The sequence below is a fragment of the Chelonus insularis genome, unplaced genomic scaffold (genome assembly GCF_013357705.1).
Source record: "Chelonus insularis isolate UGA/USDA-ARS -01 unplaced genomic scaffold, ASM1335770v1 contig_131_pilon, whole genome shotgun sequence".
In the NCBI taxonomy this organism is placed as follows: Eukaryota; Metazoa; Arthropoda; class Insecta; order Hymenoptera; family Braconidae; genus Chelonus; species Chelonus insularis.
The window spans coordinates 1,766,148-1,791,431 of record NW_023276372.1 but is presented as its reverse complement, the minus strand read 5'-3'; the positions used below and the strand labels follow the sequence as shown (position 1 = coordinate 1,791,431).

Here is a 25,284-nt window from a genome sequence, read left to right as displayed (position 1 = left end):
GTAAAAAAACTGTATTAAATGAGTTACTTGATAATTTTGAAATGATAAAATTAAGAACAGTACCAACCAAGATTCTAATAGATTCTGAAGAAAGAAGGATGGAAGACACGCGGCTAGAATATTTAATGATAAAAGATAACGAAAAAGAGATGATGGCTGATAAAATAAAAAATAAAAATGTTTCTTTAAATAATAATAGTGCCTATAATGATTTATTAGGTAAAAAGACTGATGTTTCTGAAGATCTGACAACTGACATTAATAATATTACTAGTCTTAAATACATAGAAGGTACTAATTCAACTAAAACTTCACCAGAACTAAAGGAATTAGCTATTCCGAAATGCATAACAAGCAGTATCCAACCAACTGAGGATCATTTCCCAGTTGGTACAATTAATAATAATCATAGTGAAGATAATATTAATAAAAATGATAATATAAACGTTCATATGAATATTAAAAGTAATAATGATAAGATTAATAATGATAAAGACAATAATTGTACGATTTTTAATCAAACATCTTATGCTATATCAACTACATCAATAGGATCAATATTTGTCAACCCTAAAATAAAATCCATCACAGACGATAAATTGAATGGAAAATTTGATTACTTGGATTGTACAAGGACCAATAGATCTATAGAAAAAAATGATATTAAGTTTGAGATTAGTTCAATCCAAGATAAAACAGATGATTTAAACGAAAAAAAGACAACCGGATGGAAATCGGAAGATTCAGGAATGCGTAACGAATTGGAAGTAAATTGTAAGCTAGATAATAAACTCCACGGAGGGGATAAAGCTTTGCATAACAAGAAAAAGGTGAGCTGAATTAAATAGATAGTACATCTTTTTTTACGATCTGTTTCAACAATAACTTCTAGAATAATGTTAGTAATAGACTTAATGAAACCATATTAAAAATTTTAATATTCATGAAAAAAATTAATTGATAGCATGAATAATTTTGACTGATATTAAACATAAATGCAATAATATTATCAACAACTTGGCCTAGTTTCCTGTAATTAAATCAATATCAATAACGCTAAATACTTCGAATGATTAATCACAAGAATAATTAATTTCTAATCATCATTATCATAACTACTGTAATAAATATTAATAAGTAGTATAATAAATTGGTCAGTTATTAATAAATTTTTATTTAATGTTTTTAGGTATTGCCATCATCAATAAATAAAAGGGCTACTGAAAAACAAGGTACTAAAAACTTTAGTAAATCAACCGAATTATATTCTTCCACACCAGTTTTCGTATTACGTATGTAGCAATCAGTGTAAATATTAGTTATCAAATATGATAAAGTGTGAAAACGAGAAAGGTGAAGCAGTAAGAGTTAACAAGTACTTAAAAAAAAAAAAACCCCGTAGATAGGATAATACATCCCATTTGATAGTATGGCCTAGTAACAATTATTTGTGAGTATTGAATTGTTTTTTATTTTAACTAATTTTTTATTTTTATTTATCAAATCGAATATTTTTAAATGATTTTTTTAAAAAAAAAGTACTCCCTAAGATGAAATGAAAGTCTGACGTTTGATATCGTTAAACAAGTATTAGAAAATAATGTCGAAGCATTCATGACTGAATTGTTAATATTGCTCGCGGATGATGAGATAGAATCAACTGTCTATGTCGTAAAAAAATTATAATATTAATTCTTCCTTATTAATAATGGATATAATTAGATAATATTGCATTATATTATAATAATTGATAATAATAATGGTAATAGCTATTATTTTTATTAATTATTATTCCATTCAATTAACATAGATAACAATTGATGACTTAAGATTCATCTAGATTAGCAAATCATCGCATATCAAATGGAATACAGATATATTAATTGATAAATATTCATATTGTATAATAAATTGAAGGAAATAATGATTAATTAACGAGTAATTGAACATTAGATAGAATATATTTACGTTGATGATGCTTATAAGTAAAGCTTTTATAGTTAATATTATGTATATGTATATTTATTTGTTATACAGTAGAGTAGTTTACAATACGTTGATATCAATATTAATAATTAAAAAAATAATAACAAATGTATATGCGTGACCATGTGTAAATTAATGACAACAATAAGTAATGTATTCATATTCTACACATTTTTAGACAGAATTTATTCTGTGTGCAATTGTATAATTTTTCAGAGATAGTTTATTTTGATCTTTAGCAGCTACATATCTCTTATCATTGTTGTATTATGTTGTACATTTGACATATCAATTTTAATTATTACAATTATGCAGCTGTGTATACTGTTATCAATTTAAAAAGTGCATTAGTTAAATTCTTCACTGATTACAATTTATTCGATTTATTATTATGTATTTTCTATTAAGCTCTATTATTCAGAGTTCTCAAGAGTCTTTAATAAGAGATACTACTATTATACTCCTCCATAAATTTGTGGAACATTAATAATTGTTATTGTAATTGTTTTATTCACTTCCATAATGTGTGCAATCATTGTTAATGACTCACACTTACAGTCTGTATTTAAAATTTATTTAAATAGTAGTATCGATTTTTAGTTTATATGAATATTGATTATTAGTTTAAAAGAATTCAAATGTAAATTACGTTAATCCTTTTATGCAATCCAAATATATAAATATATATTTTTTTTTGTAATTGGTTTATATAAAATTCTATAACAATGTTCAGACCTAAAAAATGCAGATTATTTTTAAAGATATTTATAAGATTGTTAAGAAATTAAAATACCTCGAAAATGTAGAAAAATTATATTTTTTAAATAATTTTTTAGATATTTTTTTAGAGTTATTATTATTATAAGGTAGAAATTTTTTATATTAGAAAATTTAAATAGAAGCTATAATTATTGATGTTTGAGATGTTTGTTGTGAAAATCTATTTCTAGAAATTTTTTTCTCAATGTTTTGAAAACAACTTTATTTTTAGTAACATTAGATACATAGTAATTATTAGAATACCACAAATGAAACGCATAACTAATGAATGAACAACAATTTTTTTTAATTTTTTTTTCCCGTCAACATTGACCTTAAGAATTGATTTTCTAAAAATGAATGTTTTTATAAATTAAATAGAGGGCATTACTTTTGAAGTTTGAATCAATTTAATATTAAATAAATTAATTTTTTAGTTAATTAAATATTTTATATTAAGTATTTTAAAATTTTTTATAGGAAAATACGAACAAATTTTTGATAGAATGTACCTCAACAAAAAAGACTAAATAATGAAAAATATTCTAAATCATGTTTTGAATTTTTTATGCATAAAAGGATTAATCTAATACTTATAATAGGATGAAAATATAATTATAATTATGGAAAGAAGATTTCTTATTCATAAATGTGAAAAAAAACGATTTTTTTTTTAAACAATATATTTAATACATGTTGGAATAAATACATAACAATCTATCAATCTGCATTGCAGTCAATAAAACTTATATACTGAAAAATATATTGCTTTTCTTATGATGTACACATTTTACGACACAATATCTAATAGATATAGATAGTAAATCCTTAAATAAGTGTCTCAGCATATAGATTTGCAATTCTATCTCGTATTTTCTGGCAAACTGTCATAGACATTCTTGTCTATCATCAACTAAACATTGACTGAAAAGCAAAAAGATTTGAGGGATGAAAACATAACTGTAATATTTTTTCTCTTTCCCCTTCTTCTTGTACTGTTTAGTTCCACGTTGTCTGAAGGAAGGTAAATGCCGCGATATTTTTAATACATTTGATATGTTGAAATTTCTGTCTGCGCGCACCAACCACTCGACATTTATTTTTGAACATGCTTATGATGTCACACCGTAAGGCCAACTCTACTTTGCGATAAACGTACTGGTACTACAGTTGCTTTATACTCAAGTACCTAACTACCGAGTTTTAACACGTCAAGTAATGTCAAGTGGCACAACATACACGGATTTTATTGTGAATCTAGACTTCGAGTAGTGAAACGTAAAAAAAATTGCTTTGCAGAAACATTTTGAGAGAAAACACAGACTGACAGATGAAAAATAATGATTACTATGAAATTGAAGACACACTTTTGATGAATGAAACATTTGATTAATGTTTGTTAATGAATTATTTATTTGATGACATCTTAACCATTTGTATTCTTCATTGTATGATTAAATTATAAAAATTCGTTCAACTTTTGCATCTAAAAGACAGATCAAATTGGCTTTAATTATTAAGAACGTATGAAGGCTGAATGTAATCTTGAATAATGAAATTAATTTATTTTTAACTACACTCAGAATTCACGGAAACATGGCTACGACAAATCACTTTATTAAATATTTAAAAATAAAAATCAACACTCCAGTAGAAATGAATAAGTTAAATAGAATATTCACTGCAAAAAAGAGTTTTAAAAATGTTTGTAAATTAAAAACATTAGAGTATTCGATGGTAGTAGTGACTGAATAATTATCAATTAACACCATGAATAAATCAAACTCAAATGTCAATAAAAGTGTTCAATGCATCGATCATTATTGTTATGATTGTGCTTCTCCATGTAGCTGTCCTGAAATTCAAATCATGAGATTGAAAATTAATGAAAAATGCTATACCTTACAGAGCTTAATTTACAATAATAAATTAAATAACAACTCAACAGTTAAATATGCAACAATTATCGAACCTTATAACAATAAATTATTATTTGAAACTGCAGAATGTTGTGAAAATGATTGCAATAATTTTCTTGATGATAGTATTGAATGTCAAAAACAGTTAAAACCAGTAAATGTGAGAATATTTAATTGTCAATCAAAAATTAGAAATGATTCACTTATAAATAATAATCTCCCAACACTGATGATGAAAAAGTTTCCTGCACGAAGGTATTACATGAACAAATATCGTCATTATTCATCAACGAGGAAGAGAATAAAACCAGGAAAAATGAAGATTTATTCTATCGGTGATTATCTGCGGCACGTGATAGTAGAGGATCTTACATCAACAATGATTTCTGACAAGACTAAAGAACAGATTGCCAAGGACAGGTATCGAAAAATCAAAACGTACATAAATTATCGTAGCAGAATTTTAAACACATTGTCTAAGGCTGTCTATTTGAATAATTTATATGAACGTCAAGTGATTCCAGAAATGTCTAGAAGTAAAAAATACAAGAAATTTCAAACGAAATACAGAAATCAATGGAAGACTAATGAAGACAAGAGTAATAATTATTTTATTTATAACAATCAAAACTATTTTATCAATAACAACAGTTACGACTCAAATACAAGAAAATTTATTTATAATATTAATAATAAAAATAATACTGTTTATTATTATGATAATGATATTTATGACAAACAAATTAGAAGATATAAGAGAAAAAATAGAAGATTTTATTTAGATAATAATCATATTATTTCAAGATCTAGGACTATATCTCAGGAAAATGACAAGACTGACACGATTACAAGGCAATTGTTTAATTGTCAGACTGAAATTCCATTATACTCTATGGGTGAAAATAGAATCGATAGTACAAAGAATAATTATAGTGATGAGTGCTCTAAAATATGTGGAAATAGAATACAAGGAAATTCCAATTTTGCTTCTGATTATTTTCATCAAGTTTATGAATTTTTGAAAGAACGAAGAAAAGAAGGAAGTCGAGCTTGTGATTATCCAAACCAACAAATACCAGACAAAAATTCAGGTAAAGTTTTTAAATAATAGAGTACATGTTTTGCTTTTATTTATTTTATTATTTCATCACTAAACTGCTTTAGATGTAGCTCTGAATGAGACTATAATTAATACTATTTTTATTTTGTTTTAGTTCAAACATAAAAATGTTTCAAAAAAATTGAATTATTGATAGACAAACTGGAGATGTTATTTTAAATATTTACTTATTTTTTATTTAACATAATAACGAGTGATCTTTAAAAAATATTTTCCATCATTTCCAGAAAGTTATATAATGCATATCAAAGTAAACTATTTTAGCTATCTTGAAAAAATTCTTTCACGATATTTTCAGCATAATAAAATTCTTTTGAAATAAATTAGCTACTAAGTAAGTAATAGTCTAGAGTAGTATGTAAGTATATGGAGATATAAGTAATCACAATAATTATAATTATAATAATTTAAGTGACCATTAAACAGACTAGATAAGCTAGTATTTTTTATTTAAAAAAATAGATTGTAATATATTTTATTTTACGTATATACGTAAATGGAAAAAAACGATAAATATTAACAAAGTAATTTATCTGCTTTTGAAGTCTTCACTTTAAAATAAGAATATTTATCTGAAACCTTCAACACCAAGGCTTCTTTATATCTTCCATCACTATTGAAAATTTTTTTCTACCACAATTTTCATCTTTGAAGATACTTTGAAGTCTTTATTTCATCAACGTCATATTTTTGATATTTTTCATTTTACAAATTTTTTCCTATTCATAAAACCATACTGTTCTTATTAACATTTTTCAATAATCAACAAATTGGCTTAAAACCATATCAAAATGACTTTGAGAAAATAATTCCACTGCTATAGCAAGCATATTTGTTGTTGAAAATGATGAAGTAAAAATTGGCTGAATTCCAATATTTATCGTACAATTAATACCTAGAGTTATTAATAACAATTATAAATAATACCTGAACTTGAATAAATACAATTAAATAATAAAAAGCCAAAGATTGTTGGTGAAGAAGAAAGACCTTTGAAAATTTATAAATAATTCGAATAGCTGTTGGATGATTAATCCTTTGTGAAGAATATTCTCTAAAAGGAATGGAATATGAAAAATGTTAAAACAAAGGATAAAGTATAAAAGGAACAATCTTTTGTAAATTTGTGAAGTGCCGAAAACCTTGGACCGTTTGATCGCAGTTTAACCAGGGGTTGTGTGGCGTCATCGAGCTATGCTGTAATCAGTGGGGGTGGAACGCGCGCGCGATACCACCCTATTCCTCTCCCCTATTCCACAAGGAAGTAAAGAGGCTAACAGCGAGTCTGTGTCACAGTATGATCGTAGATCTACGAGTACGTTGGTCCATCGTCGCCATTTCTCTCCTTACTTGTTATATATATCGCGCGCGGTCTACATTACACAACTTATTACACGCGAATAATTATTTCTCTTACCAGAAATCAAATGTTTGGTAATTTACTTTTCTCACTTTCTGAGTTTCATATTAAAATAATTATTTCCGTGATATTTATAAACTTTTAAAGCCGTCTTATAGTAAAATAATGCCACAAATATTTCGTATACTTTCACCACCTAATACAAACATTGATTACATGAACATCCAAAAATGGAAAAATAATGATACTGTTGAGGAGAATAATCTCAATTCGTCACGCACACAGTGGATTAATCGAATAAGTTCTCACCTGCAAGAACAATGGATAAATACGTTAGTATTTTTAATTATGTCTGAATTAAAATGACAATATTTACCTGCATTTTGTAGTCAGTTAATTTATTTATATTTAAAACGTGTGCCTTGAAAGTGAACCATGTAATTTCTGTGTCATGCACATCAACAACATCACCATGTGTACATGTGACACTTGTTTAAGAGAATTCAATTTAAAAGAATCTACGTTGACACGTCGTTTTATCTAAATAAAAGAAAAACTTTATTTCCCATCAAAGGAAATAAAGTGCTGCAAATTTTCAATATATTGTAAGTACTTTTTTTTTCATATATATATATATATATACATAAACAAACAAGTCTACCACCAGTCAAAGTGAACGACTAAGCTGTGGTTTTATAAGAGAAAATAATTATTATCAATGATTGATATGAATTTGATAAAATAAGAAATAAAAATAAGTTTCAAACTTTTACAATAAAATATTTTTTTTAATTTATAATTATAATAATTATTTCTAAAGCTTGTTGTGAAATAAAATTCATTAAAAAGTTGAAATTATCATTTCTATGAGAGAGAGAATCAGTTAATTAAAAAACTAGGTAATTGATATCAATAAAGGAGTATTATTTCTCCAAATATCATAGCAGTTAATTAAATGCTAATAGTAACAAGTATTTGGTTTTTTTCTTCCTTTCTTTTTAACAACTATGAAAAGAAATACATACTATATAATTTTTTTCTCACTGTATAATTTATAATTCAAGTGTATCACCAACTTTCCAAATTTTCATCTAAATTCAACACTATTTGTTGATTATTATTTGGCCTGAGAATTAGGTCACTTGTGTAGGGGAAATGTGTCAAGAGAATCATAAAAGAGAATGATATTATTTAATTATTTAAATTTGAAAAATTGTCGTTTTCTTGTATATACATCAAAGCATTTATTTAATATATTATTATTAAATGTATCATTCATTATTGTTAATTGTTTATTGGAAAATCTATTAATTATATCATATTCCAATGGAATTAGAGATGGAAAATTAATAATAACATCTATTATACATTGCTTTATATTAATACATAAACACTTTTGCGATTCCAATTATGCTATAGTTCATCACTCATGTGTTATAAAATTAATAATTGCTAACCAGCTTATTATTTATCACATTGTAAAGAAATTTGCATTAAATTACTGCCCTTTTAGTATGTGTTAAATAAATACTGGGATGATAATGGGTTTATGGTAATTCCATTTTTATTTTAATCATTAAAATTGCCTCTGCTAAAGTCGTTAAAAGTGACAGAAATAAATTTTTGTGTATAATATTTCATACATATTTATATTTTTCACTGCTTACTTTAAAATTAAAAAAAAGTCTTCATTAAAATTGTTCATGACAATCATTTTAAAACAATAAAAAAAAAAGTCAAACATTTAAATTTAAAAATAACACAAGCACTTTTTTTTTTTAATGATGATACACTATCTCGTTTAATTCATTGTTGCTAAAATTAATAATTAAACACTGTTGCAAGTAGTTGGTTCCAAAAATATGTAATGTAAAAAGTTAAAACCAGCACAAACTTGTGAATATTATAGTAAAGAATGTAAATTAGCCAAAACTAGGATTCTAAATATGTATATGAACTGACTTGAGTTGCTAAGAAACCTCCAAGTCGAAACAAACAATTTTCATCGATCATACTTCGTACATTTCTCAACGTTATTCAGAGTTTGGTGAATTACACCTGAGTTAACTTGAGGAATTTAATTTTTGCGGTTTCCATTCCATTATTGTAATCACCAGTACGAAACTAACAATATTAATAATACATAGAATATATTCATCATTTTGACAAGTGTTTAACAGAAAGTTGTATCATTTAATTATACTTTGATGACATTACGTTGTTAATACCATATTGTTTCTTCAGCTTCTTGTGGGTGAAAGAGCAACATGTTAACTACCCTTACTCGGTACAATTACTTGATACGTTCATTTAATGTTGTTAGTTATTAATAGTGATGTGAATAAAAAATTGCTTTGATGATTTAGAAATTCTCTTTTTCTCATAAAACTTCTAGATTAATTGGGTCATTTCTTTTTCTATCAAATTAAAAATCTAATTAGTGTGAAGTTTTGTTCTCTTTAACAACACTTATTCTTATCATAATAATAAAAAAAAAACAAAAAATAATAGTTATATTAATAATAATATTAATTAATTGAACATAAATAAATATTGTTTGACAATAGATCAGTGGATTAATAATTCTAAGTCCAAAGTATTCTTCATGAACAAAGAAATGAAAAACGACAGGTAAAAAAATGTCTCCAAATATTCTTGTTTAATAATAAAAGAGTACTTGTGATTAACGTTTAATTTCATGCGCCAGTTACTGGCAGACACCTTTGAGATTTTTAAGTAATTAAAAATGAAGAAGTGAAAAATATCTCAACAAACGTAGAAATAATAAGAAATGAAAGAAAAAAAAAGATAATTTTAAAATAAAACCATAAATTGCAATAAAATGTGTCTCAGTTTTTATTAGATAAATTTTTTGTTGTTGTTGAAAAATTAAACTTTTTTCATCTTTAGGAAAATCTCTTAAAGAGTACTCCAACTTCTCTTATAAATCAATCAAAAGTTATTTATTTCGCTGATTTATTTACATATAGAACTCTAATGATAGTAGAAAATCAGGAAAAAATTCTCCATTGAGATGCTGAATAGCATAATATTTAATCATATTGATTTAGGTATTAATTGATAATCTCGAATATTCAAAGCTGTGCTTTAAATTTGAGCAGTAATTATTTTGTATTAACGGTGTATTGAGATATTATAAATTTGGTTTAACTTTCAAATAATAAACTGAATTAATTAATAAAATAAATCAATATCTATTAATTTGATTGTTTGAACTTTTAAAGTATTGATTACGAAGCTTTCTCATGTCAATTATTTTCAGTGAATTTTAATTAAATTGACTTTGTTTGCAACACTTTCTTTTAATATTGTTTTTGATGTCATAAAAACCTGAAACAAATCACAAAAAGAGTTTTAAATTTCTTTTATATTGAATTAATGTTTTTCCAACTACAATTATTAAAAATGGAGCAAAAGGTTATTCCATAGGACATATTGTATATTTTCAAAATGTATATTCAATTATTAAGTAATTGAACAAATTTTAATTGAATTTTAAATTATAAAATTAAAATACTTACTTTATAAACATCACCAACAAAATTTTATTCCAATTTAAATTTCCAAAGTTTCTGAAATGCTGAATGATAGTCCATTGACTCAACTAATTGATAATTTCAAAACAAAAAAAAAATAATTCAGACAATTTATTATGAACAATTAGTAGTTATGTGTTAATTAATATCTTGACTGTTGTAATTATTGTCATTTATTTAATTTACTTAGCAACAATATTTCCTGTTGCATGAAATGTTTATTTTCACAGCCTAATTGTTCCTATTTGAAAAAGGCATATTTGCTGCTCTATTTGCTATTATGTCAATGTTTAAATTATTTCAAGTAACACTATATATTAATTGAATTTTTTATTCTACTCACCTATCTGTACAGAGTGTGCTATACGTACCATCTTCAACTCAAAATTCCCACTCTCTGAGTCTCATACACCTGAAAATGAAGGCAATGAAGGCACTCGACACAAATTACGAACGGCACAAAGTATACCTTTAGTGAATAAAATGTATATACATACATATACATTGTGTACATAGGCTGGAGAGGTTACAGCTTATTTTCAATTGTACATAATATGCCTCCAATGCCTTCAGCGCGTGGAAAACTGAATGGTTAACCGGTCAGGTTTTCAGTGTAGCGGAGAATACCGCGAAAAGCATATCGTACCAATACACAGCAGTGATAGTGGTAGTAATAAAGTGTTAATTGTGAAGCATAGTTGTTGGGCATTTAGCCGTTGGAAATTAGAAATAGTAATGCACTAATGTAGTCAGTTTAGTGACTAGTAGTTTAATTAGTTCAATACAATTTCATTTGTACAAGAGTTTGCAAGCTCAATACAAGTAAAATACTGGCCTCGTGAGAAACTTACTAATATAATAAGAGGTGTAGGGGAGCATTTAACGAATACACTTGTTCTCTTCCTAATGCACTGACTGCTGCTCCCCATGACGCTTCCACCGTCGGAATACGCGTTCTCGTGGTTGCTCGTTCAGAAATAGTATAGCGTTCTAACCGAGATATGCGTACGCGTGAACCGTGATTCCTCATCCAAACCAAAGCTATTTAATTAATAATAAATGATACTCGAGTGTAAATTTATATTCCAGTCATTTAACGACAATCAAACATTCGTCAATGACTGTTATTAGCAGCATTCTTCAATCAAAACAAATACTTCAACGGTTTTTTTTTTTTATTATGTTGCTTCTTATAAACAATTAACCTTTTTATTGCAATGTATTGATAAACATTGAAGAGAAAAATTCACTGGTGCTAGAATATTATTTGTGCTTTACTTGGTTCCGAAGAAATACATCATTTATTTGTACGAATATTTTGAAAAGTTCGAGAACCTTTAAATCGTTTATTTGTAAAGTTTCGGATTTTGAGAATTCAAGGAATTTTACAGTGATTGGAACGATACTTTTTCTTAAAGAAAATAATTGGAAATTTAAAATACAAATTGAAATAAAAATTTGTATAATATTTTTTGTGATATATTTGTTTATTTGGAGTCGTATAGAAAAATTGATGAAGGTGACGCGTTACTCCACATCTGTGAAAACGAGTTCGTGAGCATGTACGTTATACCTGTGTTCGTGGATCCTTGCTGTGTACGAACAAGCTGTGTCAACAGAGTGGAATGCAGTGAGTCTCCTGTCCTTAGTTTTGCCTGGACAAGAATAAAAAGAAATTCTCAAGAATTTTTAACGGGTTTATCTTTAAATAATTTCATTTAAATAAATCAGAATAATTCAATTGAACAAATATTGATAGTATAAATGATTTTCGTTAGTCAATAAATATATTGAATTAGTGATTTCATGAATAATAAAAAGATGAATTATTGATAAAAATAATTTTTTGGTAAATGCATAATGCATTTAATTCGACAAATTAATGTGATATTTTTTTACAATAAACAACATTTTGAATATTTATTTAATATTAACTCGTTTATATCAAATATTGGATTGAAATTATCAAGTTGTGTCACGTCAACGACAAATTTATTTTTTCATCTTGGTGCTGATTAGAAAACCGATAAATTGTATAGGTGTAGAAGAATCTTCTGCTCTTTTTTGTGAGGAAATCTCTTGGGAAATTTAATAATTCTCTGCACGAAGGATTTGTCCAAGTTGACGGTTGCTTTTGAGTGTCCTAGTTCTCCTTATCCTTGTAAATTATGCGTAAGTAGCAAACAGACTTGAACACATTTTGTCTATTTTATTTTCATTCTTACTATGTACCTTTTTATTGTTATTGCTACTCTACTATTATTTTTACATTGTTACAGTGATGGCATATCATTGAAGTCTACCTCCCTGGCCTCTCACTACTTAATTCTAATACTCTTCTCTTCAAATAAACTTTATATTCATCATTAAAAATAAATTTATATTTTTACTTAAATGTCTCAGAATTCACGTTACTGTGAAATTGTGACAATAGTCATTCAAACACTTTTACTAGTGTCATCAAAGTGTTATAAAAATTTTTATAGTCACTGTTTCTATTTTATTTACTACTTCTATGAACATCTAATGGACATTAAATATTTTCTATTAAATATTTCTTCCTTCAATATGATAATAGAAGCAATAAGTCAACTATTATCACCATTTAAACACAAAAATGCTCTTCATATCAACTTATCAAGTGGAATTACCATTGTTTTCTACTACTTTTGATTTATAATCAATTTAAATATTCATTAAATTCAATACATCATATAAATTTGATGGAAAATTGATTTTATTTTTGTTAAAAAATTCAATAAACAAGTGGAAATCAATAGAGTGAGTTGGAAATAAATAGTAAGGGATTTAGAGACCTAAATAGAAAACTTATCAACAACTGAGTCATTTTATGACGTACTTGATTCATAATACAAAAATTCTCTGCTATCTGATAGTTGTAAATTTTGATATTTCTGATACTTTTATCTGTGATTGTTATGTTCTTTCTCTGCGTTTAACCCACTTTATAAGTTAATTGTCTGTTATACCATTTAAAAAAGTATTTGCTTCATTTATTAACCAATTACTGAATTTAGTTTTCGAATTAAGCTAACAATATATACCTCGTTATTTTTAATATCTAGTTAGTTACTGAACATATTCTTCCTCTCGATATTCCAGTTATCTAACTGAAGTTTAAATGTACTATCACATTTATTTAATCATTTTATTTTGCTAGAAACTAATTCAAGGTTATATTCTATTGTTTATAATTTTTTTCAAATAAATTAGTGATCTATGATAGAATAATTTTTAATTAAAAGTATTTAACATCAATAATAAGTTGCTATTAAATCTAAAATATTGTAAGCTAAGCTAAAATTTTTTAATCAAAAGTTTTTGGAGTAAAATATTTGAGCAAGTTTTTGAAAAGGCGAATATTCTTTTTATAAGTAATTTTTCTTATATTAAAACATTCATATTAATCTACCGAGTCCTATTGAACATTCACGGTAGAATTATCTTAACTAGATTAAACAATGTATATTCATCAACAACGTCGCCTACTATGAATTTTTTATATTAAAAAACAAAAATGTAAATGTGAAAAGTAGGAATAGAAATACGGAAAGATATATTATTTAGCATTAAAAGTTGGTAAATTTATTAGTGAGGTTATTTTTGAGACTGCAGTGGGTTAATTTGTATAACAAATAATGTTACTTTATGATAATTTAAATGAAAATTATTTTTATGTTGCAGGTGAAGAAGCACTTGTGACCCCTGTAGGTGTAAGTGGATCAGCTGTAACTTGCAGGCTCTACATTAAAAATAATAACAACAATTATAATAATAATAACCATCACAATCATAATAATAATCATAATAATAATATAAATATTAGTAAAAACTATACGAACAAATACAACAACATTCACGACAGGAGTAATAACGAGAATTGTCAAGAAAAGCAAGAGGAGAAGATAAATCGGGAGAATCATGAGAGTTTTTGTCGACTGCAACTTCGAGATGTGTCGTCAAAACAAGATAAGCATTATTTTAAGCCTCCAATACCAGTAAAATATAAAGTAAATGCTCAAGATATCAGCAAGTACTTTGATTATCCAAAAGTTCAGCAAGTTCAGGATGCTCTAAATGAGATTATTGAATCTAAGGGCATATCTGATGATTGTAATAAATCACTTGATGAAAACAGTTTAAACAATATGGGCTCAAATCTAAGTCGTCATCATGGCAAAGGTCTTACTGCTGGACGAAGAACTCAATCCTCTGGTAATCTCTGTGATCCTAAGGGTAAAATTGCAAGTCACGTTAGCAAGATGTTTGTTCCTTGCTCCAATTCATCTACCCAGGAAAGGTATTGTATTTTTCATTTACCAATTTCCGAATTTAATTGCCCTAATTTATAAATTTACATCTAAATTAGTACTAAATGCTGAGCTGTAATTCTCAATGAAGCTTACGAGCTGGATATCTAATGTTTTTTAGCTGAAAAGAACTTAAGAACTGCAGATTTAAAGTGATCATTTATAATTCATTGAATTTTTTTATTCAAACTTTTTGTGCTCATTGGTAATCTATGTAAAATTAAAAGCTAAAATAACTGTTATGATAATTACAATAATATTAAAATTTCATAGATAATTAAGTTTGCATTTCTTTTTCACGTGCTGCTTTTTTAATTTTTGTTGTTTTTACCTGTGAAGTAGAAAATAGGGCACAAAATGTATACTTACAAGTATGAAAAGCACTTAAAGAGAGACTTTTTTTCGATTCATTTTGAGGATTAAATTTTCTTTATGTTTTGCCATTCTTAAACAACAAAACAATGATAACTGCTCACCAGTAAAAAAAAAAAAACCCTTGAAACAAAACGTTTTTCTATTTTAGATGAGGACTAAAAGTCACATTTATATGTATTTACATCTCTAAATATTTTTTTATTTGTCGTTTATTTACTCTAAAATTTTAATTTTAGCCTAAAGAAAAATATCTGTGAGCTCTCTTATATTTATATTTGATATTCATGTTTAATGTTTGATATTTGATTTCTGTTACAGATACAAATTTTCCGGTTCGCTACCAAACAACTTGGATAATGATAAAGATGCTTTTATCAAAAACTTGTCAGATAACAACAATGTGATATCAGACACCATAAGTGGGAATTTGGGTGGAACTTTACCTTACAAAAAGTCTCATTATGAAGTACCATACTATGATAAATCCACAGTGAATTTCGACCTCGTTAAATATCGCTCACAAAGCTCACTGGAAGGAGATCCTTGGGAGTATGTTGACATATCTTTCTAATTAAACTTATTATTATTCTATTTACATAATGAAAATGTCTCAATTAATCAAATGAAACCTCCCAACTAAAATCAGAACTTTGAGATTATACTGAAACTTTTTTAAACATAGTATTAAAATTTTTTTGTGCGTAATAATAACAATGAGAATGTATGTTTCCATTAATTAATTTAATCAACCTTTGTTCTACTCTTCAGGAAAGAGATAAAAGATTAAAGTTACAGCATCCACTCTACTATCTCGATCATGTAGAAACAGAAAATAAATAGTTTAAAGTTATTAATAATTTTTGACCTCATCTATTAGGAAAACAGGTTTTCATATTTTTTTTTTAAAATATGCTCTTACTGATCTTCAAATGAATAACCAGACTAGTAAAACATTGGATTTAATATGAATAATTTTAACCACTACATATTTTTCTAACTATTGAAACATTTTATCCGATTTAATTGAGATATGTATTCATTCGTTTATTTAACTCAATTCAGTTGATTCACTTTTCTGCAAATGAAATAAATGTTTTAAAATTTTTCATATTTAACTGATTCAGATATCATCAGAACAGCAAAGTTGACTTGGTACGATGTAAACATGGCAATTATAGTATAGTGCCTAAAAATCAACATGCTGACACTATCTCTGGAACAATGGAACCTGCAGAGGGAAGGTATGAACCTGTTTATCCATCCAACAACCGAGTTTGTAGCCACCATAACGGAACAGACTACCCGACGGATTTTACGATGGGCACATTGCCTAAAAGACGAATAGACCCAAAGTGGTGTGATCCAGCGAGCATTCAAACAATTCCTCTACCTAGTAGGGATTCAGAAAATCCTGACAGAGTCGATAGGAATTTCTTGACAAAAGAATTACAGGCTCCTAAGCCACCTGCACGTCTCGACCAGATTAAATACCAAACACCTGAGAGAAGTAACTCAACTGAGCTTAAGAAAACTAGCAGACCTGTCGGATGTGAACATCAAGCTGACCAGGGATATGCTTCCGAACGATCACCAGAAGAAGAACATCTACCATCTTTGGCAGAGCCATTTGTTTTCGATGCAAATCCAGGTAAAATATTTTTATATAAATAAAATATATATATATATATATATAAATTTTACATTTTAGAAACATCTTTGTCGTGAATATTTGATCATAATTCTTGACTGCTACATTTGACAGTGGTTTCTAGAAGAGTTATAGCAAACCTTAAAAAGATTGAATATTAATATTCCATAGCAGTTGGTATTAATGTTATGAATATTCGCATGAATATTAATTTTTTATTAAATTTTATTTGATATATTTAAATTGAACGTGGATGACCCAGTTTTGAGTTATTTAAAACAGTTAATATAAATTGACTTTTTTATTTTATTATTATTTATCGTTCAAGTAGCAATTTCACTCATAAAATTAATTAGCTTAGAACGTATTGACCAATAAAGAAGATTAAAATATTTATAAAACAATTGTTTGTACACTGACTTCTCCACTATTTGAAAACTTATGAAGCTAATAATTTATTTATTTAGTCAAAAAGTTGGATGACAAACACATAAATATTTTATATTTTTTGCATTTATGAATATGGTGAAATTCTCGTAGAGTAGCTTGAAATGTATTTTAGACTATCTCGTGAAAATTTCTACTTGAATGCAGCATTTACACGGATAGTTTCACTTTAATATATTATTTCTGGCTATTGTGAATAATTCTTTGGTTTTAATTCTTATTAATAGAATGTAAAAAAACATTTTTTATTCCACTAACAATCATATGGCGTTTTGTTAAAATTTTTTGATCATTAATTATAATTCAAAAAAATCTGAAAAATAAGAAACTGGAGCAAGGTCAAGAACAAGATCACTCGTTTGTCCTAATTTCAATATTTTATCATGATAAATGTATTATTTTTTTGATAAAATCGATATCAAATTTCACCTGAAGAACAACTGAACTAATTTCATAGTTAAAAAAATCTTCAATATAATTTATTGATGATTAATAAATAAATTTAAAAATATTCTAGACTCCAATGACAGATTCTCTCAATTAACAGTTTATTTTAGAAATAAAAATTTTTATATCCAACAGCTATGATTTGCAATATTACTACTACATACAAACGGAATAAAACAAAAATAATCTTGAAGGTTGCAATTATCTACGATAGAATTTATTTGACCGAATTAATTGGATTTACATTCTTTTCAAAGTAATACGGATAAAAATAAAAGTTTCAGCTTCACATTGATTAATTTAAACAATCAGCATGTAAAAAAAAAAATTCTGAAATCTAGAGTTTTAACTTCTTGCATGAATAATTTTGAGTTTTTTGTTACCTACTATTTAAAACACTGCAAGAATTAAAATATTCTAACGTTTGTTTTTTTTATTTTTCGTCATAGAGTTACGTATAGAATTTATTAATGGCACAAAAGTTTTCTAGGTATTAAAGTGATTCTAATAGTTAATTTATCGTTAATATTTAACGAACTTTCTTGTTCCAGGTTCTCTACATGACACTAAAAAAAAAGTCATTTTATTTAACATTCTCTTAATGCATCGAATGCATCTGTCAGTTTAATTTTATCAGTTTATTTAGAATTTTTCAATTAATTTTTTTATTCAGCAAAAAAATAAATTAAAAAGTGAGTACGAAACAAAGAAAATAAACTTGTTTGTTTATGTTATGATCCAATAATTTCTTTGATTGGGCTCGAACTTTCCCCTTTGTTGTGTATATATGATTACATATCATCATCATGATTGTTGGAGATATACTTGATGATTTTAGTGGGCGATTCATTACAACTGGTCATAGTATAATTACTTTTTATTACATTTGTTTTTATTTCTAACAACAAAAAGGTAACTAATGTGGATTCACAAGGACACGCACTATTGATCCTTGGTCTGCGCAGAGTGCTCTTTGCCAAACTAGGCCACTCCTATACCTACACAGACATACGTCATTGTGCGTAGTATGATCACTTAACTATTTTCTTGCTATCTAAATTGCCATGATTCAGTTAGATCAGTAGCAAAGTAGGCGAATTGATTAATAGCTCGTGTAATGTAGCTTTTTATTATATTATATAAACATTAGTTTCAGAAAATAATGTGCCCTCCTTTCAATTTCACTGTACATATCATGAAAAAAAATATATTTAACAAATCAGTATATGTACATGAACTCATTAACTCTTGCATAGCAAACTGATACTTTCAAACTTCAGATACTTGTAATTCATCAGAATGTAGAAAATGAATTTTTTCGTTCTTTAAAAGCATTTATTCAATGTCTGATAAGATAAAAGATGCATTGTTTGTGAGATTTCTTACTTGAAAAATCAGCACAGGAATTTTATTAATGAATCGGAGCAAACGTTCAGATATTTTCAAGCTGGAGCAAGTTATTATCTGTAATAAATTGAGAAATCTTCGAATAATTAATTCTTTTGTGGCTTTCAAGTATTAATCCAGTGTCACGTATAAAAAGGAATTTATTTCTTTACGATTTTTTAACGCAAATCATTTTTATGAATTTATATAATTATTTTATATTGAAAATTCATTGAAAATTATTTTGAAAAATAAATCAATGATAGAAAAAAATGAAATCAAAGCCATCAACTAAACTACCAAACAATAAAAAACAAACTGTAATTAATTAGGGAACTTAGTAGCAATTTACTTGGTCTTCACTACTTAAAACCATCTATTGAATGTTTGATAAGAAAAATAAAGTTTTATTTTTCCTCAAAGTTGATACAATAAAAGAATCAGTAGAAGAATCGATTCTTCACAATACAAAAGAAGGGTTGGAGCATTGAAAGTTTAAGAAAAGCTCAACTGAATCAAGAAAGTTGTGGTTGATTAATTTCCTCTATGCTTTTCAAAGGTGTCTATTGAATTACACGTAGCAGGGTCAGGGTGTTGATTGATCGTTAATTCACACCATATAAATAATAATCAAGTAAATAATTATGTACATGTACTGTAACATATGCCACTGATCTCCTAGCCTGGAGAGTGACTGCAGTTAATTAGGAAGGCCATAGTTAATTAATTCTGTCTCTGATTTACAGAGGTGTCAATTGCATTTTGGTAACTATCACTGAAATCCTGTTAATCGAGAGTTATTATATGATATAAAATCAGAGAATCTATCATTTACATCAGTTGAAATACATGCTGTTGTAAGTTTGAAATTTTTGAAAGCTATGATTAGACAGAGAAGAGAGTTGATCAATTAATTTATCATCTAGCATTTAGAGATGTTCATTAAATATTGTATGATATCGTTATGAACATGAAGTAAATTCCTTGTTGATTTATTCATATGATATAAAGTTATCATAAAAAAAAAGTAGCAAAAATAGAGGCTACAGATACTGGGATACAATGAAAAATATCTGGCAATTTTGAATGCTATTTTTCCAAACTTCATTCTGATAACAAGTTTGTGAAACAAACAATAACAAGTTTAAAATAAAAATTACAATGTTTTAAACTTGGTTGCTACAACTGTAGTGATAAACGCTATGTAAAAATAACATATCATGTAGACTCCTTATTTTTCTTTTTGTAGTTTTCATGAAATAAAATGCCGAATCTACTGACGACAGGGTTGATAAATAATCAGTTACTACTTAGGTTTAATGTATGACATAAATTTAGCAACAAAGTTTAAATGATCTCACACAATGTAAAGGCCATTATCAGTTGGTCCATTGATAAACCTTGATTATATTCAGCGACCATTAAATAGATTGGATTCAAATGTAAGCAAGAAAAAGGTGAAAAGAGCGAAAGAGGGAAAGAAAGAGAAAGAAAATCGGATATCCGGTTAAAGGCTAGTCAAGAGACTACAGTCAACTCTATGTCTGGCAATTTATAGTTATCCAATGTATCCGGTACTCGTTGTTATCATACAAACGCGATGATGTGGTTGGTTTTATTTTGCCATTTATTTATGACTGCACCCTGGTCTTATCGTCATTACTAGGAGAAAATCGGACTTTTTGAATAGAAAAGTTTAATAACTTTTTTTCTGTTCTTCTTTATTTGTTTATTTATCGTTATAATTTATTTTTTTTGCAGAAAACACGTTCCGGGTGACCTTGCAAAAAACTAGTCGTGGGCTTGGATTAAGTGTTTCTGGTGGCGGTACAGCAGGCCCGATTAGAGTAAAAAGACTATTCCCTCAACAGCCAGCGGCACTTTCAAACAAACTTCAACCTGGTGATATTCTTCTAGCAGCAAATGGCATTCCTCTCTCTGACTTAACCAATTACGTATGTATGAGATTGTATATAGAACTACTAATAGTTGACTATTTAAGGCAGCTAAAAGAGATCTTTTACAATCAATTAACTTCGCTGGAATTTTTATTCTCTCTTTTTTTTTCATTTTAACATCATATTAAATATAGCGTATTCTTTTAATTTTATGGTCTTCACAATTAGTGCTCCATAATATAAACTAAAAAACACTTCACTCATACTTAAAGTACATTTTTCTTTTGTTCTATGGATTAATTAAATGTAATTATAAATTTTACAGTCATAATTTGCTCTTTTAAAACATTATTAAATCGTAGTTTTTTTAGTTTTCACTTTACTAAAAGCGTGTTGAAGTGAACACGACTGAAAATAAAGTGAAATTTTTTAGAGTCCTTTAAAACATTGAAAAAATACTAAAAATTTATTCACAATCTAGAGAAAGCTCTTTTAAATATAAAATCACTTTCTTAATGCACATTATAATTGATAGAATTCTATTTCTCATCATTAAGTGAAAATATGATGCAATAAAATATTTCAACTTTCTTTTAACTATTAATTATCAGTTATTTTATCATTCTATGTAATGGTTTTAGTAATTATTTAAATGATATGAATCACACCTATAGTAATGTAATTTTTTTTCTTACATAAATACTTGAGAGTCAATAAAAAATTTTCCTCTCTCTAATATTTATAGGAAGCATTGGAAGTTCTTCGAACTACGTCAAGTACAGTTGAGCTACTTGTTTGTCGATTGCCAGGAGAGACAAGTATTACACCTCCTGGAGCACCTCCAACACCTCCAGCACGCCGAGAACCACTGCCACAACCTCGTATTTTTAATCCTGTTCCTCCGCTTCATATCGAACCTTGTGGTGTAAGTAAACTAATTGATTACAGTCATTATAACACCAGTTTCGATAACAATAACTAGCAATTAACTTTTTAATTATTATATAGGAATTCGATATCGAGATGACGAAGGTTGGTGGAAGCCTAGGATTTACTTTGAGGAAAGTTGATAGCAGCGCTTTGGGGCATTACGTAAGGGCATTGGTGAGAGAGCCAGCTTTAAGCGATGGACGAATTCAACCTGGTGATAAAATAGTTGCGGTTGATGGTGCTCCTCTTTCTCCAATGAGCCATGAAGAAGCTGTTGCGTTACTTAGACAATGTGGTCCTAAAGTAAAACTACGGCTTTACCGTGATTTAGCACAGACTCCAGTATCTGCATTGTCTCCAACAGAGTCTGATCATCCCTTACGTCCACCTCGTACAAGTTTAAGGTACTGTAATTTATTAACACAATTTCTTTTACCATTTATTCTTCTTAGACTATAAATTATTGTTAACATTTTATTTTACTTGGTTGGATAGATTAAAAAAGATTAAAAGCTGATAGTGGTTGCCAGAAATTGTTTTGCTTTAAAAGCAGTACAAATATTTGTAACTTTTTCAATTTGTGCAAATATACAATTATTTATTCATTTATTAATCGATTAGATACTACACTAATGAAATATGGCAATTGATTAAAAGCCAACAGAATTAATATCTTCATATAAATTATAAGCTGAGAATGAATACTTGGAGTTATATTAAAAACATAATTGAACTATATCGAAAATTAACTAACCGTAAAATAAGTTTATTGAGTAACCAGATAACTTGTATTGAGTTAATAGAAAACGTCTTTCTATTTTTGAAGGCTTTCTTTAGCTTTCATAATTTTTTGATGCTTCAAAAAAAGTTTGACATTTAATAAGTTAACTAAGTAGCTATAAGTAATAATAATTATTTAATAAATTATATAATTTGTGTTGATTAATCTCTAACACTTTGTATTTTTTTTTTATTGTAGAAAAGAAGCAGTAGATATGCTGTGTGATTTGGCAATTCGAAAATTATCTCCAAACGTATCAGACGGCTCTCAGCCTGTCAATAATCCCCAAAATGCTCCCAGCTCATCCAGCTCACCACGGCGATTGAGAAGACCACCATCACGAACAACTTTATTGGATGAAAAAAGTGATAACAACGATCAATCACTCACCAACGAAAGTTTAGAAGAAAAGTTTCATACTAATCACGATAATGCTTCAATTGATCATGATATACATGAAGTTGATTGTGTCAGTAATAGCATGAAATTGTCACGACCTAAAGTTCTAAACGTGATGGCATCTAACGAAAAGTCTGAACTCCAAAAAACTCTGAAAGATTCAGAGTACCAAGAGACAAATGCAAATGATAATGTGAATGCTTGCCGTATGAATTTGAATGGAAGAATAGATTATTATGAATGTCATGAGAGAAATATGTTATTTAATGATATGCAGGATAATAATTTACCGTCCGAGCCTGTATCAATGCCACCGATAGTATCATTTACCCAAACTACAAACGATGACACTTTTAGTTATAAAAACCCAGCCTATCAAAGTGTCAATCCAACTTGTAGTAAAAATGATAACGATAATGGAAAAGCCAAAGACAAAACATCATCATATTCTAGCGATCAAAATATTGCAGGTAATTAAAAGTTTTTTATATCATTCAAGAGCTGTAAGTGGTAGAGTGAACAGTGGAGTTATCAACGTTAGGCATGCTTCAGGAGGGGGCAAAGTATCGTGTTATTTTAATATGGCGGAAGAAATATTAATACGTGAATTTTCAATGTAAATTTCCAGGAAAAATTCCAAGTGCTGAAGATCCAGTTGGTTGCAAAAGCTTGCTCAAGTGGAAAGGTGTTATGTTTGCTCCAGACGATAAAACTGATAATGGAGAGAATTTTAAGGAAAGGGAGAACTCCAGGAATAATAATTTTCTCCCAAAGGAAAATATTCATCGAGAAGATTGCGAGGTAAAAAAGAATTGTTATTATTTATTCATACCATTCAAATGTACTTTTTTTTAATACTCTTATCATTCTCATAATTTTTATCATTATTTTTAATCTTTATTATTGTCATAATTTCTAAATTACTGTGATGATTTACTCTAAGTTTACATCACACGTAGAATAACGTTTTTCTTTCTATTATATTATTCTACTTTATTAGTTTTTTATGTATAAAAAAAAATACTATTACTTTTTAACTTTGAATCACCATCATTTACATATCAATAAGAATTCAAATAAGAAAAAAAAATAGAACTTATGCTAGCACAACTGTTATATTTATTTATGAAAGAATTATGAGAGTGAAAAGTTTATTATAATTATTGAAAATAAATTAATTCAATTAAATTGATTACGTAATTGTGGTGTATGAATTATTTTATTGCATTTTATCATTAGATATTCATGGTTGAGTTGACGCGTGGTTGGAATAGCCGATTAGGATTCAGCTTGCAGCCTACACCTGATAATAAATCAACGATAATTTCTATGGTTCATCCAGACAGTGTGGCAGCAAAAGACGGGCGATTAAAACAAGGCGATATATTAGTTATGGTAATTGTCTTTTTTTCAATGTATATTTTTTGACATTAATTTATGAAGAAGTTTATCATGAAACCGTTTCACATAAGTATTTCAATATTATATCATCTCTATTTTCTGGAGTAACATTTTTTCATTAATTTTTTATGTTTCAGATAAATGATGAGAGTGTAGAAAATACACCAACTAGTGAAATAATAGATTTATTAAGAAAAATTCGAGGTTCTATTGGTATAACTGTGGCGCGAAAGAAAAACCAAAAAACAGACAAATCATTAGAGAAGGTATAGTAAAATTAAATCATCATCGAGCTTAGAATATATATGAAGAAAAAGATAAAATTTTTCTTTATTTTTTTCAAAACTATCAAATCAAATAAATGAGCTATTAAATCATATAAAAATCTATATCATAATGTTAAATATAAATCAGAATATATTTAAAAAAAAATTATGATAGTTGAAAAAATAAAACATAAAGATACATCAAAAAAATTGTTTTAAAAAATTAATATTAATAAGTAAATAAATAAACTCGACTTTAGATTGTTACAAAAAA

General features: G+C 27.2%; 1 protein-coding gene and 1 long non-coding RNA gene across 7 annotated transcripts; one reads left to right on the top strand and one right to left on the bottom strand.

Moving 5' to 3' along the window:
* The first annotated feature begins 3,632 nt into the window (after positions 1-3,632).
* On the top strand, positions 3,633-25,128 carry LOC118072342 (uncharacterized). Of its 5 annotated transcripts, XM_035092158.1 has the most exons (12): positions 11,731-12,331; positions 12,741-12,873; positions 14,407-15,022; positions 15,726-15,956; positions 16,532-17,055; positions 21,097-21,290; positions 21,979-22,158; positions 22,242-22,567; positions 23,143-23,813; positions 23,972-24,144; positions 24,583-24,738; positions 24,882-25,128. In XM_035092158.1, the coding sequence occupies exons 2-12, from the start codon at positions 12,870-12,872 to the stop codon at positions 25,014-25,016; spliced, it is 3,210 nt and encodes a 1,069-aa protein (XP_034948049.1). In that variant the 5' UTR covers positions 11,731-12,331; positions 12,741-12,869; the 3' UTR covers positions 25,017-25,128. The 5 variants fall into 5 exon arrangements, with proteins under 5 accessions (XP_034948014.1, XP_034948022.1, XP_034948049.1 ...); XM_035092123.1 differs by lacking the exons at positions 11,731-12,331; positions 12,741-12,873 and adding an exon at positions 3,633-5,755; XM_035092131.1 differs by lacking the exons at positions 11,731-12,331; positions 12,741-12,873 and adding an exon at positions 11,239-11,368.
* On the bottom strand, positions 8,945-11,766 carry LOC118072366 (uncharacterized). 2 transcript variants are annotated; one of them, XR_004691002.1, is made up of 4 exons: positions 11,199-11,766; positions 11,045-11,113; positions 10,687-10,769; positions 8,945-10,495 (listed from the first exon to the last, which is right to left on the bottom strand). It is a non-coding gene; the product is annotated as an uncharacterized lncRNA (long non-coding RNA). The 2 variants fall into 2 exon arrangements; XR_004691003.1 differs by having other exon boundaries at positions 11,171-11,260.
* Positions 25,129-25,284: the final 156 nt, after the last annotated feature.

Excerpts from the sequence above, each read along its gene's own strand:
- LOC118072342 (XM_035092123.1), top strand. The coding sequence starts at position 4,516 with ATGAATAAATCAAACTCAAATGTCAATAAAAGTGTTCAATGCATCGAT. Across the intron at positions 17,056-21,096 it reads TGTTTTCGATGCAAATCCAG|AAAACACGTTCCGGGTGACC; the intron begins GTAAAATATTTT and ends TTTTTTTTGCAG. Across the intron at positions 23,814-23,971 it reads TAGCGATCAAAATATTGCAG|GAAAAATTCCAAGTGCTGAA; the intron begins GTAATTAAAAGT and ends GTAAATTTCCAG.